Here is a 16,832-nt window from a genome sequence, read left to right on the forward strand (position 1 = left end):
CACAAATTTCAAACAGCTGCCCAAATTTGACAGTGGGTAAGCCTCCACTGGGTCCCAGTCTCTTCAATGAAACGTCCCTCAGTCCAATACGCAGCCAAATTGCTGCGTTTGAATATATATATATATATATATATATATATATATATATATAGTGGCCAGGCAAATATGGTCAACCTCTACGAAAACGGCATGTTTACAACTGAAATGGGGTGTGTACGTGACCGACCCGAACTTCACATCGCTTTTTCAGTTTCTGGGACCTTCTACGTGAAGGGTACGTTAATCAACATAGTGTGAGGGATAATGGAACCTTCTGCGCAGGTTCGAGGGTGTAAGTGCCAAGGCTGGCGGCTAGCACGTTAGGTGGCTGTGTTCAGGGCACCTGCGGCTGCATACCACTCAATGGTTTGGATTAACAGAACACAACCCTTGATGGATAGAAGGTCATTCAGTTACGAGTAAAACTAAGGAACTGCTGGGTTGCACTAAAGCCAATGCTAGTCACTGGTCATGGGGTTCGGTATTCTGGACCGTGTTGTGATTTTGAAACGGTCAATCGGCATTTAGTTTCATTTCTTGCAATTTCCTTGACAAGATTGCTCAGTGGTTAGAGCGCGAATTTACTAACCAGAAAGTCCGTGGTTCAAACCCGACCTCTGCATCTCGACTTCCCCTGTATAGGCTCAGGAAACCTGGCAGTATGCTTCAGGTGGTATGGCAGTTAGGCACCGAAAGAGTGCTACAGCTGAACGATTTTTAAATTTCATTTACTCTAGAAAAAGATTGCACCCAAAGTTAACCGAACTGGTCGGATTTCAGTGACTTTTCTTCCTCTTTTTATGGCACGTTTTGCGTTCTGTTAAGGTTTTTGGCTTCATTGTCAGTTTTTCTTCATCAATATGACCAGAGTCGAAAGCCAATCTAGTTCAGAATGTCCACTCAGCTCTGACGATTAAGTAGTCCACCCCACTGAACTGATTGCCTTTCCTTTATGTTGGTTTTGCCGTTTTCTGAAGGTTGCACAATTGGCTATTGACTGTCGGTGATTTCCATCCTCTGTGTATACGCCCATTAGTTTTGCTTTTTATTCACATCAACATTAGCTTATCACAACATATTCACCGGTTTCATTATATGGGCTAAGTCTCATATCTGATTGCTCATAAACATCGTCCTAACCTGTTAGCTGCTTGCTAATCCCGAGGTGCTCCCTATAAGTAGTTTATATGTTCAATATATGAATTTTGGGACATGTTGACCGAGACATCCCCTAGACCCACCTTCTCTATCTTCTTTACAGAGATTCCTGAATCGGATCTTGTGGAAATGGAGGACGCCCTAATCGAGCCAGTCTACACTGTGCCTTGTGGTTTAAACGAAGCGACTTGGGGTCCGTCGCCGTTTGCCGAACCTGAACGGAGGCGTTCCGATGATGGTGATAAAATGTTCGTGAGCTCATTAGTGGAACCGGAAGGATTGAGAGAGTCCACGTGGGGTAGAGTGCAAAGCACGGACCATTCGAGCGAAGATGAAGGCTCAGCAGGACGGCGTATGTTCTTCTTTCGTCTGAGTTTAGCTCAACTCCATGGACCATGTCACTGTCGCTGGTGACCGATACCTACATCCCACCTGCGCCCGTTATTATTGAGAATCCAATTTATCTAGGCTATTTTGTGCTTGCCTTTGTCGCCAAAGCAATGTCCAAATTTCTCTGAGCTACTCTTCACTTGTCTGCCAATTTCGTTGATCAGTCCACTTACTTATTGAGGGTGTTGTATCGCGTGATTATCATCACGAAGAATCTATAAATTTTTGACGAAGTATTAATAGCAGTCTAATGATGTCTCTGTAGGATTCCTGAAGTGACTCAGTTTCTGACCTAAGAACTCCAAGAGATATCCGGCTCTGGTCAACTCAACTTCAAGTATTCTTACCTTTACAAAACGTATTTACTTCACATTGATATCGAATGATTTCCATAGGAAATCAGTCGACCCTACCGGGTTATCTTATGTTTTATCCCGAAACATCTTAAGCTTATTCTTTTATCACGGATAAGTGGGGTTTTAGCAGTTTTCATCTCGGTTCTGGTTCGCAGAAGCGCTGCTGGAAGGGATCTTATTTCAATACAACCTGTTATCAAACTCCACCAGTACATTTCACTAGTCATTTTTATGGCCACCAACCGTATGAATCCTCTGTTCTAATAATGGTGAGCCACGTACCATTTCGTTTCTCTCCTGCTCAATAATTATCTTTTAGTTTCCGATATTATAAATTCCACCGCTTGCTTGTGTTCCGTAGACCTGTGATTTAGTCACTGACTGTGTTGGATATATCTTGACCATCTGAAAAATCACCTTGTACAGTATTAAAACCCTCTTTTGAGCTTAGCGCTAGTGTGCATTTTCATTCGCGTGTCAGGATTCGAATGCAAGTTATGCGTTCCTGATGCGCTTATCATCTAGTCAGTGGTATTCCATCAGATGGCCTGTGGCCGAAGTGGTTAGAGCGCGGATTACTAACCTGAAGGTCCGCGGTTCGAATCCGACCTCCGCCACTCGACTTCCCCTGTCTAGGCTTGGGCAACCTGGCAGTATCCCAGCCCTCGTGCTTCCTTCGGGTGGCATGGCAGCTAAGCACCGGAAGGGTGCTACAGCTGAACGCTTTATCTTTATCTTTTTTTAGACAACACAAACAGAAACATGAAAGAGGCACTTACGAGTATACCAAGAAAACTCCTGAGAGCCTTGCCTATACAGCCAAGAGCAAAACATTTCCATTTTTCAGTGATGCAATCTATCGTGTCAGTGAACTATGGTCTTTGCTTGTTCGTTGATAGTTCACCTGAAAATATACCCATAACTGCTATAATTTTATCTCTATGCCCCTCCCCCAGGACCCGATATGGATACCTATATTGTCGGTGAGTGATCCGTTGGGATCATCTGTTTATATTCGTACTTGGGCTAATGAGTCAACGTTTCATAGAGTTTATTTCTTCTTCGATTTTGTGCGTCTGATGGTTTTAATCTTCTCCCTTGTTGCAACTGTTGTTGGTGTTCCACTTACCGCTACCCTATGTAAGCTTTCCCTGGCGGAAGGTTCAGCTCTAACTCTAATCGTTAACTCCACCGTGCCTGTGTGGGTTGTTGACCTTCACTGTGGTTTGGCAATGTCACTGTCGGTGGGAATCTCACCTGTGTGCGTCAATCGTGGTGAAGACCGTTGGTGTTCAGTGTTTGCCTATCTGGTGAGTATTTGATATTTCCAGATAAATTTACGCCAACATGCCTGTTTTACTACTTACGTAGTTGAAGTTTGAATGAGTATCTGTATTTGCTTTTTTTGGGTTTCCATCTCTATCCCCGTGACACTTATCAAGACATGCGAGAATGTGTATCTAGATGCCAGCCTTGATCAATTTTTTACTCGAGACGGTGGAAATTGCACATTGTCCATCCTTTCCTGAACTCAAATACCCTTGTGTAGATTCCCTCTGGACTGTCCTATATTTTTAGTTTTACTAAGCCGCTCTGGGTCGACGGCGTCAGTAAGACAGCTGCACTATTATTATTGATCCTTTAAGGTCGCCTTGCTTACAATACAGTGATCGTATTTGGGATCCACTCCAAACTGTGCCAGTTCTGTTCGGGCGACCGCAGGCGCTTGGCTACTCCTCGTTCAGTCAGTCAGTAACCCCGCCATCGTCACTATATCTGCTGATCTCGCCTCAACTCAGTAGAACATTAAAATCCATGGAAAATTTTGTCGTATCGGGAGCGCCACACAAATACTCATTCAGTTCAGGACTGCCACGTCTATAAAAGAATGGGGTCTGACGAAACATGCCTATTTTTCTATATGGGTTATTCTATACGACTAGCCCCAACCCCCTGCACCCCCACTTCCGCTTTTTCTATCATTTGGCGCTGACTCTTGGCAAACCAACTCTCCCGTTGTGTCCACTTGAATTTCCAGTGCGGAACCAAGCTCATTTTACCTAGAGTGACTTTTCTTATAATATCAACTGGATCATATGCGCCACAGATTGTAGCCTTCCATACACGGCGACCGGTGACAAACTGCATCTATTGCTTCCAGATTGTGTTTCTCCCTATGAGCGATATGAAATGTCTGAGGCTGCAAAACGCTGACACTAGATTCAGTTATCAAAAGTCAGTTTTCAGCTAATCTCCAAAGCGACAGCACAAGCTATTGAGTGCTTGGCAGAAGGCTTTCGTTATTTGTTATTCCACTTTGTAAATAACTTACCCGAATCACTGTACCCTGTGTTATTTGGGGGTCCACAAGTAGTTGTCATTCTGAATAAGTATTGGTAAACATCATGGTTAGAGAATAGTTCGCACTAACTCTGGTCGAACATTGCAAGTTGACTAGCATATTCGACCCGGAAGGGCCAGATCCAGCATACTTTATCGGTTAGGCTTTCTCCTTCAAGCTGTACTAGTCGAAAGGATCTCCTTTCTGTGATCTGTCTGTCTTACTGTCACATTACTTACTCGTGCGCGAGCAATACATTTGCACCCTCACAACTAACTCCTTATTTCGTCTCCATTTCATTTTAGGTCTCCCCAAGTCACCTACGACTGACCTCACACAGCCTCCAACCGAAGTCGTTTCACATGAGTCAGACCAGCCAATCGCATCTATCGCTATTCCGTCACAAGTTCCCGAAGTGGAATCCGGCGCAACGGTCGTAGTTGAAGAAACCCCGGTTGTAAGCTCATTGACAGAGCCTTTGGGCGAGAGAGAGGCAACTTGGGGCAAACCAGATGGCGCGACTGAAAATGAGCAAGGTTCGCCGGATCGTCGTCTATTTGATAGTCTGATTGACTTTCTGCTCTCATACCTGCTCCGTGCACTGCAAAAGTTCATTTCCCATCCACCTTCATTCCATTCTTCCTTTGAGGTTCCACTTCACACCCGTAATGGCATTGGTGCTCTCTGTATTCATTTGTTGCCAACCTATGTATCGAAATACTACATGTTAAGATACTTGTGCGTTGAGTTTATTCTGTCGTGTGCCCGTATGAGCATGACTGTCCAACTCGTGTCGATTTCACTTGACCGTACTAACTTTATCTTACTTCAGGTACCGATGTGGATAATTATGGCAACGGTAAGAATTTTATTTTGGACTCTTCCGTGCATATTGTACCCCTTGCACATCCAGCTTGCCCTCTTTTGGCCGGTGCCGCGTAGTTTGTGTATAGCCCCCTGCGTCTCCTGTCGTTGTATACGGTAGTTCGGACAATGGTGTTGGACCCCACGTTTGATTCGTCAGCTACCCCTCGCTTTATCTTATCTGGATTTTGGTCGGCTTCCATGATCACTGTGATGGATGGTCACTATTATACTCTACTGGTGAGTCACTCCGTATAACCCCACTGTTCCAATGCCTTTTTGACTTCTCTATCCGGTAACCAACTCTAACTCCGAAAAATTTACTCACCGTCCTCAACTTTTGAGCCTTATTTCTGCTTTCTTTCTTTCGTTCGGCTACATGCTTACGTTGTTTGGGTTATTTAGAGTAGCTTGCTAACTTGTAGGCCGTGTTGGTGCAAGCTTAAAACTCGAATTCGTGATATCCGTTTGAGTTTCTTACAGCTTACAAAGCATTGGGTATTCTTAACCTGGTTTGCTAGATTGTAAATACAATCATCAGTGTGCTTCGCGTATCTCGTGTTAGTTCGAGCTTGCTTCATTTTAATTTATTCCTTCACTTATCCCAACCAAAATTGTTTCGCTTTTGATGTTCTCTAGTTTGATCGTCGTCCAGACAAGCTGATGGCAACTACTCGTTTCCAACGCGATGGCTCACACTAGGGCATTTAAAAATCTGATAGCTGCGTAAGGTTGCAGCTTTTTTTACGGTTATTCGCTGCACTTACCACAAGCTTCGTAGTCTTCGATTGTTACACTTCCCAGGGTTTTGTCCAACTTCGATAGAGAACCACCTCTTCCACGTCTTCGGAGTAAATCCCGCGAAACACAGTTTAACCAACAATGGCGTAATCGGTAGTGTTTTGCCGAAGTTCAGCTTATGAGTAGTATGTCCTGTCAGGAAAGTTAATTCATCGAACAGTTCAGCTGTGGCATCGATTTAGCGCAAATCTCCATACTGCCCGAAGGAAACAAAGAGCCTTAGAAACGGTCATTTCGCCCTGGTTAACATTCCATATCTCTGTGTTGATCTTACAGATTTCCATAGCTTTAAACGTGACGAATCCTAAATTTCTGGTAACCACTGTACAATGCTTGCGCGACCTACCCATGCTAGGTACCAACTCACAGACGGTGGACGTCTGTCACGTGGAAAAGCTTCTCAGCTTTGTCTTCACGTGACAGTTAGCTGTCACATATGGTTACAGGCAGCCGTATGAATGTACCAACGACGGAGTCATTTTCTAACGCCTCAGTAGGCAGATCGAACAAGCTCAGTCAGGTTGAGCGGATTGGCTCAATGCGGTCACTTTAGTTCCAATGGTCATGACTTTGCTAATTATCCACATTCCTCTTGCGGAACTATGGAGTGTCATTTATTTGGACAGAGTCTAATAGTGCATCATTGAAGGAATGCTGACGTCACTAGTATCACGGTCCCATGCAACTCCATGGCATGCTTTCATACAGACTGGATTTAAGAGGACTATGTTTTTCCGTCGATTAATTTCCATTTCATTCGAGTCAACTCATCCTCTCGCGTTTACCGAATTTGTTTCCCGTCCAGTATTGATCCCAGGCGTTCCAGTTGAGCCCTTTTCACATTAAACAACTCACCTGTCGTAATTTCACTGGAGTCTGATAGCATTATCGCCACTTCTCCATCACACTAAGTGCTTTTTTTTACTGTGTGTAACATCTGAATTCCATCACTCATCAGCCCATCAGTGGTGTGGATTTCACAGGCCACTTTAATAACAGTATTTTCCTCAGCTTAGTTCTTGGTCTGAACCTCCCAAGCTGGCGTTCCTCTGAAAAACAACCACCAATGGTGCACAACGTATATTAACGCCCGAAACCAGGTCAATAACACTTGTACAGCGCGTCGTTAATAAAGTGTATGCGGCGACAACATGCTGGAATTTCTGACGCCTTCTGGGTGCGGTAAACGGTCAGTTGCATCTAATCATTCTGCGCCTCAGTGGGCGTCCGCCCCGCATTGTTCACTAGGTTGGCTGTTTATGACCAGTCAAAAGAGTAACACTTCAGTGGGAGCGTTGATGAATGGTATTGTAAACACGTTCCAGGTGGTCACTGCGCTGATGCGATGGTGTCTTTCATTGGTAGTGTGTTTGTTTCTCACCACTTGTCTTTGAGAGTCATTCGCACCCGCTAAAAAAGTGAGTGCGCGTCATATGCATTTCTTTCTTTTTTCCTTCAAGTTACATAGTAGCAGTGCGCGGAACAATCTGATTGCGTAATAGTTTTGTTCTTTTTTACTGAAGTGAATGACCACGCTGCTCCAGTGACTTGTCTTACATCGTTTGTGTGTCTGTTCAGTGACTGGAATACGTGACCATTCAATCCTCATAAGACACCGAAAGAATGAGGCAAAATGGTTTGGTTCTTAATGTATGTCCGTTTCCGTTCTTTTTTCATTCTGTCTTCACTTTCTGACCATGTACATTGGATCACCATTGTTTCTTCCCAATGCGTATTGTGCCCTAGTTATCTTTATCTTCCAACGTTCTTTGTTCCACATTGCTAGATCTTTCAAACATGTTTTTGATGATTCAGAACTATAACTCATCAGCTCAGACTTTATAAACAGCTGAACCAATTAGCTTGCTGTTACGAGATCTAAACGAACTCTGAGTGAATCTCTCAGTGTGGTAAACAAATCTGCTTTTCTCAAAGCAACCAATCGGAACGGTATTTCAATAATGTTTCAGGCCATGATTCCAGGCCATGAACAGCGACTGTGAGGTACAGTCATTCAACCAGTACAGCGATTTGGTCGTTGTTTTGCGTGCAGAAGCATGCACCGTGTTCTTTGCAGCACGTGACTCAGTCGCACTTTGGAAGTCGTGCTCCAAAATGACGCCTGCATCAGTGTGCAGCACTATTTGGTGTTCAGGTCACCGGTTATCCAGAGGATAACTATTTTTCTCCTGTTTCCCCTGCCTCAGCGGCCGTGGTTGAAATTCTCCTTTATGGTATGGTTCAAAAATTACTCTTCACTCTTCTATCAGGCTGCTGCCTTGTTGTAAGTTCCTACCTTAGGAAATTAGCCATATCTTGATCAGGGTCTGTTCGCTATATTCTTGAAATCGGTCTACTGGGGTGGGGGGGCGCAGCACCGTATGTGGTGTTATAAATGCCGAGTACTCAACCGCAGAAGACAAGAGTTGTTTTCCATCCCGTACTTTTTCGTGTCTCTTTTGTTCAAAGATTTCACGGTGTGCATTTGGCATGTGTCAATGGCAGATTTATGGCTCGGGTGGCATCAGCTGCGCAATTTTTGCGGGCTGCTTCCTCTTCACTTGACAGTGGTCCTCCATAAGACATATAGAAAACTTACCCTGCCACCCTGTTGTAGGGTGACTTGCGTAGTTCTTGTACTGAGAATTCCTAACAAGGTGACTGGTTCGAAAAGTGCTCGTAGTGAATTTTTCCACTGATGTACTTCCGGTTCAGTAACAAATGTGATGGTGCAGTGAACATGTGCATGTCCGTCTAATAGGAAGTGAAAACATTGTCTGGTTGTCTCTTGGCTATCATTGAAGTGGAACTTCCGACCTTTGCTCCAGACACTAGTATCAGTGGGGTACTATAATGTGATTTGGTGTGTGCGACATACCTTTGAAATAGTGCGGTAGGTTAGAGACACCACATCCCGTCATTACATGGCAGTCTATTCCGATATGGTGAGAGCAAATAACCTGGGAGTCCGTCAGCGTAAACAATCATGGCTTACCCGCAACAAAAAGACGAAGGCTTCGGAGCTTATAGTGGTTCTTGTTGTCTATTATCCTACCGGGACTGTTCATTGACTCTAGCCTAGCCGAAATACGGAAGATGAGGAAACTCCTATTATTTATGTGACCATTTCTAGATTGAAAGCCATAAGCCAACGAGTCCCCGTCTTACTCAACGATGTCATAGTTAGACGTAGTCTGTTTGAAGCACCTTTTGACGTGTGGATTGTGTAGATCAATAGCTGATAGAAGGTGGGGTTGGTTAAACTTTGAAATGAGTAGTCCAAAGCGTGACTAAAACGACACATCTGAAGTTTGATACGAGTGGTAGATGTCTGTGTCACACAGGTATCCCCTGTCTAGTCGATCGCACCGCCCGCTCACGGATCGTCATGGTGACCAGTCCACTTAGTTCCGGTGTACAATCACGTTAATCACTCAACCATAGCAATTTTGTCTCTGTCATTTCCAAATTTTCACCTTCCGTTCTGTCTGTCCGTATTGTCTACACATACCGCCATACCGTCTATGTGTGCGTGTTGGTCACAAGTGTGGCACAAAATTTATGTGCGCTATACAGGCAGCCTCGTTATCCCAGAATCGCAGAATTATCGCAGAATACGTAGCTGCGAAACAACCGCTTATTGCCTACTAGACTGTTATGATGTAGTGAGTGTTTTTCTTATGCTTGTCCCACATTCTATTGATCAGCCTACCTGCCCCAATTCTAGATGATCTAAGTAGGCATGAGCATGTCTTCTCGTTTGCGGTTTAGTTCTGTTGTCTAACGACTGATCAGTATTCACAAGGTTGTTTGTTCCAGGCAGACCAACAAGAATTAATTTTTCTTGAACTCCTAAGTTTTTGTCTGTTCGCATCGTTTTATTCGTGCTGCTAGTTGTCCTTGATGTTGATTTAATCTACGTCGACAACAGCGTATTGGTCCGGTCAAAGCGAACTAGCTATAACAGTCAGGTAACACGGTACTGTCTCCGCGACTGAACATATGGCCAATGTATTCATTTTAGGCCGCAGCTTGTTCTCTAGTTTAGTCACTAGACCTTGCATCAAAATGTTCCCCATCATGAAGCGCCGCCTGTGATAGCCACGCCAACGGAAACCCGAAGCATGCCATCCTGCCATGTTAAGGAAATACGCCTGGCTCCACTGATATGTTGCACTTCGGCTGCTGCACCTGTAGCCATTCGATCGCTTTACTTTACGCATGGATTACCAGTTAACGACACAAAAGCATCCTAGGTAAAGCCTAGGGCCAGATGCTGATTGAAGGAACGATTTTTTGTGGTATTCGTCCTACCGTACATAGAAAGACCAGTTTGTTGGAGTGCGAAAGCTAAAAATCAACATGTGAATTTCCGAAATCGTTAAAGTAAACAACGAGAAATCAAGCCATCTCATTTGAGTGGAGAATCTGGAGGAAATCTCGCTCTGTAATCTCAAGGTTTCATACAAGCAGACATGTTCTCATCTCTGAACATCTAATCTAGTTGATCTGTCGCTCCACCTCTGTGGTGTCCACAGCATTTTTTCAACACCCTTGCTTTGTGTAGTCTGGCGCCTCCTTGAATCAGCAAGATATGGCAGATATCAACAACCAGATCGAATGCAACTTCCATGCACAGGTGAAAGGATGCATCACTGATTTCTGTCACAGGGAGCACTCACGGAGTTCATCGCAGTACCAGGAAATAATGAAAAGCAACATGGGGAACTCTAATTTTTTCGCATCATTTATATTACTTACTCATTCCATTAACATGGACTCACCCTGTATGAGCATCTTTTACACGAGTCTGTCGTAGAATTTGTTGCGCTATATTAGTCTTGTTCCCATCACGCATACAAAATCCTCCACCATTGAATATGGTTTTGCCTATTATTTGGCCTACCACTACTATAGTCGGTGAAACATTCAGTCTCCTGTTGCCACTCATCAGACACACCCATTCCACCACCTGCTACCTTTTCAGACAAGCTTCAAATTCCACCCCCTTTCCCCGACGGCTGATAAAACAAACTGTTGTTCCGTACCCAATTTCGTATATTAGGTCTAAGCGTTTGTCTAATCCGGCTACCACTGGGGTTTCTGTCTCAAACCGTGTTCGCGTTTTCTCTCTCAACGCCTACATCAAGTGCAGTCCTCGGGTTATTTAGCGCACTACCTAGACCAAAGGCCACGTAACGATCGACTGTCTGTACGGTCACTTTTAGGTTTTTCAGCTGGTGGTTTGATTACGGCTTTGTGACAGACTACTGATAGTGTGTGGCAACCTGGATACCCCCATTTTGGCGTTATGCTTGTGCTACTTGCAACGCAGCAGTAGTGTGAAATTAAACAATCGGCATTCTAGACACGTTGGCATCAGTCGTGTGGTGATATTACTACGTCTGACTTTGTTTTACTTCGACTAATTGCGTTTCTCTTTAGGAACCTAGCTTTGTTCCACATGGTTTAACTTTCATATTGTCTTTCCCGGCATCAAGTCCTTCATTGTGGCTTGGAAAACGAGCTATTTCGTCCATCTACGCCTGCTAATTTAAACCATCTCCACACGATCCTTTTTGAATCCTTGTGTACGGTACGGCCATCATATTTTGTATCTCGTTCCACTTATTCATTTTTCGTGGTGTCTGCTGTCCCACCAAGGGTTCATTTGTACAGAGACTGGACCTTGCCGTGGTGTGACGTTTCAGGTGGCTCCGCGACACTCATACCCAGTAGATCAATGGTTTGAGCTGTGACTAGCGCAGTCTCCTGGTTCTCCAGCTTGGGAGATAAAACATGTGTCGGAACATGTATCTGCATTTTCCACCAAAAATGCTAATTTAAACCATCTCCACACGATCCTTTTTGAATCCTTGTGTACGGTACGGCCATCATATTTTGTATCTCGTTCCACTTATTCATTTTTCGTGGTGTCTGCTGTCCCACCAAGGGTTCATTTGTACAGACAGAGACTGGAGCCGTGGTGTGACGTTTCAGGTGGCTCCGCGACACTCATACCCAGTAGATCAATGGTTTGAGCTGTGACTAGCGCAGTCTCCTGGTTCTCCAGCTTGGGAGATAAAACATGTGTCGGAACATGTATCTGCATTTTCCACCAAAAAACCGGTGTCTTTCGGTCAGGTTGTTGAGCCGTAGGCTTTGGTCGAAGAGCCTAGTCGTCCTGTCTGGGTCTGGGTGCCGTGGTACTATCTTAGCACACGTACAACCGTGAACTGCACACATACGCATAGTATCATTCCACATCAGCCGTCTTGGGGTGCCATCAGCCCTGCATACACGAGGTGGGTAAGCGAATGAATACTACTGCTGACACCTCCCTTCTTTCTGTTTCATATGCCTTCACTGTCCCCACGCAGTTACTACATCACCCCATTTAGGCTCACCAGTTAGGACTGCTGACTCCGTTTATCCTGCATCGGTTTTGCAAGCAACATCCGGAGCTTACATCCTCAGGCATCTCGAGATCAATCTTCAAATCTTGACGCCGGTCTATCTTGTTCTCATTGTTCGCACTCTGAAGCAAGCAGGACAACAAGTTGCTCTTGTTCTCACACTGGACTCGCTCGACATTGGTGTGTACTGTGTATCAGAAAGAAGAACTCACGATGCGAGCGCAGTTGTTGGGATAGCTGCCCCATCACTCTCCACTCGTTTCTGGTTTCGCACCTCTGACGATCAAAAGGCTGCTGTGCCAGGATGTGCAGGGGTCAGCATCAACCAGGGGGATGGATCCTTGCTTAATTGGATAGCTGTTGATATTCGCCTCTGTGTGGTTCTTGGGGCAATGTTTTTGAAAATGTCGCAGGCGAGAACTTGATCGTCATCTGTTTTTCGTGTCTGCTTCTGCCCCAACAGTGTTTAGCTCCGACGTCACCAAGACAGGCTTGAGCGCCCTTCTATGGCGGACTAAAAGCTCATATATCGGTGTTCTTGTGGGAGGTTTGCATACACCAGTGGGCAGACTTACCGTTCCGTTGGGTGGTCAACTTCGGTAGCTACAGAAAGTGGTGAGTGATTGCTTCAGCCATGTGCTGAGTACAGGTGGTTTTCATGCAGCACTAACTTCCGAAACACCCGAATCCACCTGGCCACATAGAGACTTTCACAAGGATTTCGGCTACAAACTCAAATCGATTACATCACCAGCAGTTACCGATGGCGCAGATCAATAACTGAGTGCCACACGTTTGTGGTTGCCGACCACGCGACACTCTGGAATCGCTTCTTTCTTCCTTTTACAGGGCCGTGGACAAATAGTTTAGTAACGGAGAGACTGGCAGATCCGGATGTTAGATGAACCATCTTCCAACTAATCCCTCATCAGGTCTGAATTCATGCTGGAACGAGATCATTACCTCTTCGCTCAGTGCTGGGACTTTCGCCGGAAGCACGGCACTCGAGCACTGTCTGAGGCAGAACAGTATTGCTGCTTGAATCTCGAAGAAGTATTTCAGCCCATCCCGAATATAACTTGACCCGACGAATTATCAGATTTCAAGTGAAAGTGGGTGCGCGAGTCTATTTTGAAGCCTGGTGCACCCGGAAGGCCAAGAAAAGGGAGAATGCCTGAAGTTGATCCGCGCCACTAGTTCCCGGTAAACACTTGTGAGCGAAACTATCATGGACCAGGCTGGAGCAACCATGTTCAATGAGGAAGAACGTTTCGACCGGTGGGACGGGTACTTCGACAACAGCTATCGTGACCACCAGCTTTCACTCATCTGCAGCCTACAAATGAAGTAGAACCCTTGACCTTGGTCCTGGAACCCCTTGCGGCTTCGGAAGTTTATGGCTGCATATGTTCTCTCAAGCGCCACAGAGCTCCTCGTCTAGATGACCTTCCACTCGCATTGTTCAAAGATGAGGTCAAAGTCCCCATTAAGCGCTTATCTGACCTGTTTGCGTGCATTTGGAAAAAGAAGCCTATCCCCGAAACCTGAGGAGAATCTGTGATGGTGCTCATTTGCAAAAAAGGGGGCCCATGGAGAGTGTCGTAAATATACGGTCATCAGGTAGATTACAGTCGCAACGTGGTAATCGGCGTCAATCGCACTTCGTTGTCTATGGTTGTTCGTGAAACAGTGACCCGAGAGCAGTTAACAAGATTCCAGCCTGGTTGGGATTGCTTTGACTAAATCCTCACACTCCGATGTCAGGTGCTAGAACACTGCCGTACGTTCGAACGACCCACGATTTTAGCATTTCTGTATTTCCAAGTCGCATCTGGCTCTGTTGACCGGTCTGTTCTCCCTGACACACTTGCCCATCAAGAAATGCCTCGGAAGTTTGCGAACGTAAGCATTAGTGTTATACGCTGGTGTTATAGTGTCGATGATAGGCTTGATTCCAACGCGATACTAAGCCGACGCGCTGGGTGTGATGTAGGCTTCTTTGTATCTTATAATGATTTCCGTCCCCTTCGTGCTCAGTCATGACCGATGGCCTTTGCTTTTTGCTCTTTTCCAGATCAAGACGCTCCATGTATGGGAGGAGAAATCATTCAGCCGGTGTATATCGAACCGTGTGGGTTGAACGAATCTACTTGGGGTCCATCACCATTTCCCGAACATGAAGAATCTGGATCAACAATTGTTGGAGAGAAGCCGCTCGTCAGTTCGCCTACCGAAGCTGTTGGTTTAAGACAGACAACTTCGGGTAAAGCTGATCATCCAGATTTTATAACAAGTTCCTGAAATAGTTTGACGGACATGTCTTGGTCAATCAATCCCTACATCCGTCTCCTACTGAGACGAATTAGAATCGATTTTCCATTACTTTACTGCCTAATCACAGTGCGTGACCAACGGAACTTTCCTGTTTCCATGCTGGAACCATCAGGTTTGCGATCCTGAATTCTGCGACATCCCCTGACAAGCTCTGGTGGGTATTTTGACTGAATGTCGTCCTTTGATCGCAGTCGCACATATTCCGGGTGCCGTGCTACTGTTCGGTATTAGAATCCTGTGCAATGTTTTTGCTTTGGGACCGACCTTTTATACGGTCATTAAAGTGGCATTATCAGTTCACTCCTTTTCTCCACCACACCGTGTTGTTTCCGGTCGATTATCCATGCCATTCCGCAAATTACCTACTCTAGCCTACGTGGTTTGCAACCCAACCAGAATGGCAAACATCCTGAAATTCCTACAACAGGTTTTAGTTTGATCAAACAGTGGTGTGGAGGAAAAAAACTTCGATGTTAGCAGTCGCTTACTGGCACATAGGAAAGCTACTTAGGGTAGCGCCACGCAGACGTCACATCTGAGCACTTTAAACTGTTGTTCGCGAGGCATACCGACGAGAATGTGCTGTGCCATCACGCAGCGCCGCTGTTAAGTCAGAATATCCCAAAGCCACGCGGGATAACTTCGTGTAAGTTTGGATTAACTGCCTGTTTTCCATTCCGCGGACAGTAAATCCAAGCCTGGTTGCGCACTTATTTCCTTCTTATGCGGTATGTACCTGCATCTTCCTGTTGGATTTGTTGAACTTCCCCTATTTCCAAACCTTGGCGCGATTGTTTCTATTAGAATCCTCGGATTTGAACTGCCCAAGTAGTTTGTCCTCGGAAGGAGAAAACCACACCAAAACAAACTCCAAAATATGTTGTTCCTACCCTGCTGCATCACGCCATTTGGATATCGCAGAACCATTTGTTACAGTGATCGATTCATATATGTGTAGTTGATGGTCTTGAAAAAAGTTCCCCAGGCTGTTTCAATAGTTTCTGAGACTCTCAGGTAACGCACTGGCCACGCAGTAATAGCTTTTGAGGCAACAAGCTTGAAATTGATCCATCATCATTGTCAGTTGTCAAAGTTGTCAGTCGAAATTTATCCCCAATGGAAGATATGGGTCTCCATACGATGTTCACTTAGGATTCCACTGGGCCAATTCTATGGGCGTTGTTTCTATGAGGGAACACTGTTGCGTACAGCGCTGGTGTACTTGACGAATCGACTCCGTGTTTCACAAACCAAACACACCTGTCGCACCGCACACTGGACAGGTACAGATGACTATAAAGTGCCACCAAGCGACTCATGCAGAGCGATACAAATACGGAACGTGGGATGTATTTTGAAACTAGAAATTTTTAATTAGAAGTCGTGAGAAACGCCTCCGTGATAGATGGCCGAGGCCAAAGGGACCATCATTCCGGTGTAAGCAAAGTCCAGGGAGCACAACTGGCGAGCTCGTTCAGAACAGACATTGCCACCTAGTTGATTAGTGAGGATGTCGGAGGATTTGTGAACAGAAGTGGTGTCAACCTGGGAACAACGAACCAGCTTACTCTATTTCATGAATTCCTGTAACACTTACTCACTCTTTTGGAATAACGAAACCCTCCAACTAATCATCGACTTTTGACCTTACCTGCACTGTCTCAAAACTCGGTCGACATTTTGTAACTTACTTACTTGACCTGAAAAGTTTTTTGTGTGTCAAAAGTCACACGTTATTTGTTATTAAACTAATCTATTGCCTCCCAAACTTCTTCAAGACCACAGCTTCCCATTAGGTTTCATACCTTTTCCAATAGATTGAAGTTCTTTACTTAACCACTTTTGTTGACCCTATTTGAAGCGATCGTGTTATGGATTTAAAATGCTGAAGATTAAAGGCTTGGGAGGGCGCGGGGGTGGAGTATAATAGATATAGCGTGTGCAATCCCTAAAGTTCGATAACTTTCGCTGCGTTACTCGTTATTTTCTGCATGACGAATGTATACTAATTGTCTCTTTATCCCTGTTGTTTTTTTTCATTTCTCGCGTTCCATATTCAATTTCTAAAAACGCTTCCGTGTTCAATTACTACGTTGACCCGCATTGTTCCCCCCCCCCCAAAAAAAAAAAAAA

General features: G+C 45.0%; 1 protein-coding gene across 1 annotated transcript in view; it reads left to right on the plus strand.

Moving 5' to 3' along the window:
* Nucleotides 1-16,832, plus strand: part of T265_15306 (hypothetical protein) — a gene marked incomplete at both ends in the record, with an annotated part of 91,388 nt that overhangs the window by 72,414 nt on the left and 2,142 nt on the right. Inside the window, 2 exons of the mRNA XM_009177492.1 lie at nucleotides 2,900-2,926; nucleotides 5,117-5,143. Coding sequence (XP_009175756.1) covers nucleotides 2,900-2,926; nucleotides 5,117-5,143 — 54 coding nt within the window. The remainder of the gene's footprint in view (nucleotides 1-2,899; nucleotides 2,927-5,116; nucleotides 5,144-16,832) is intronic.

The sequence above is a fragment of the Opisthorchis viverrini genome, assembly GCF_000715545.1.
Source record: "Opisthorchis viverrini unplaced genomic scaffold opera_v5_427, whole genome shotgun sequence".
Lineage (NCBI taxonomy): Eukaryota > Metazoa > Platyhelminthes > Trematoda > Opisthorchiida > Opisthorchiidae > Opisthorchis > Opisthorchis viverrini.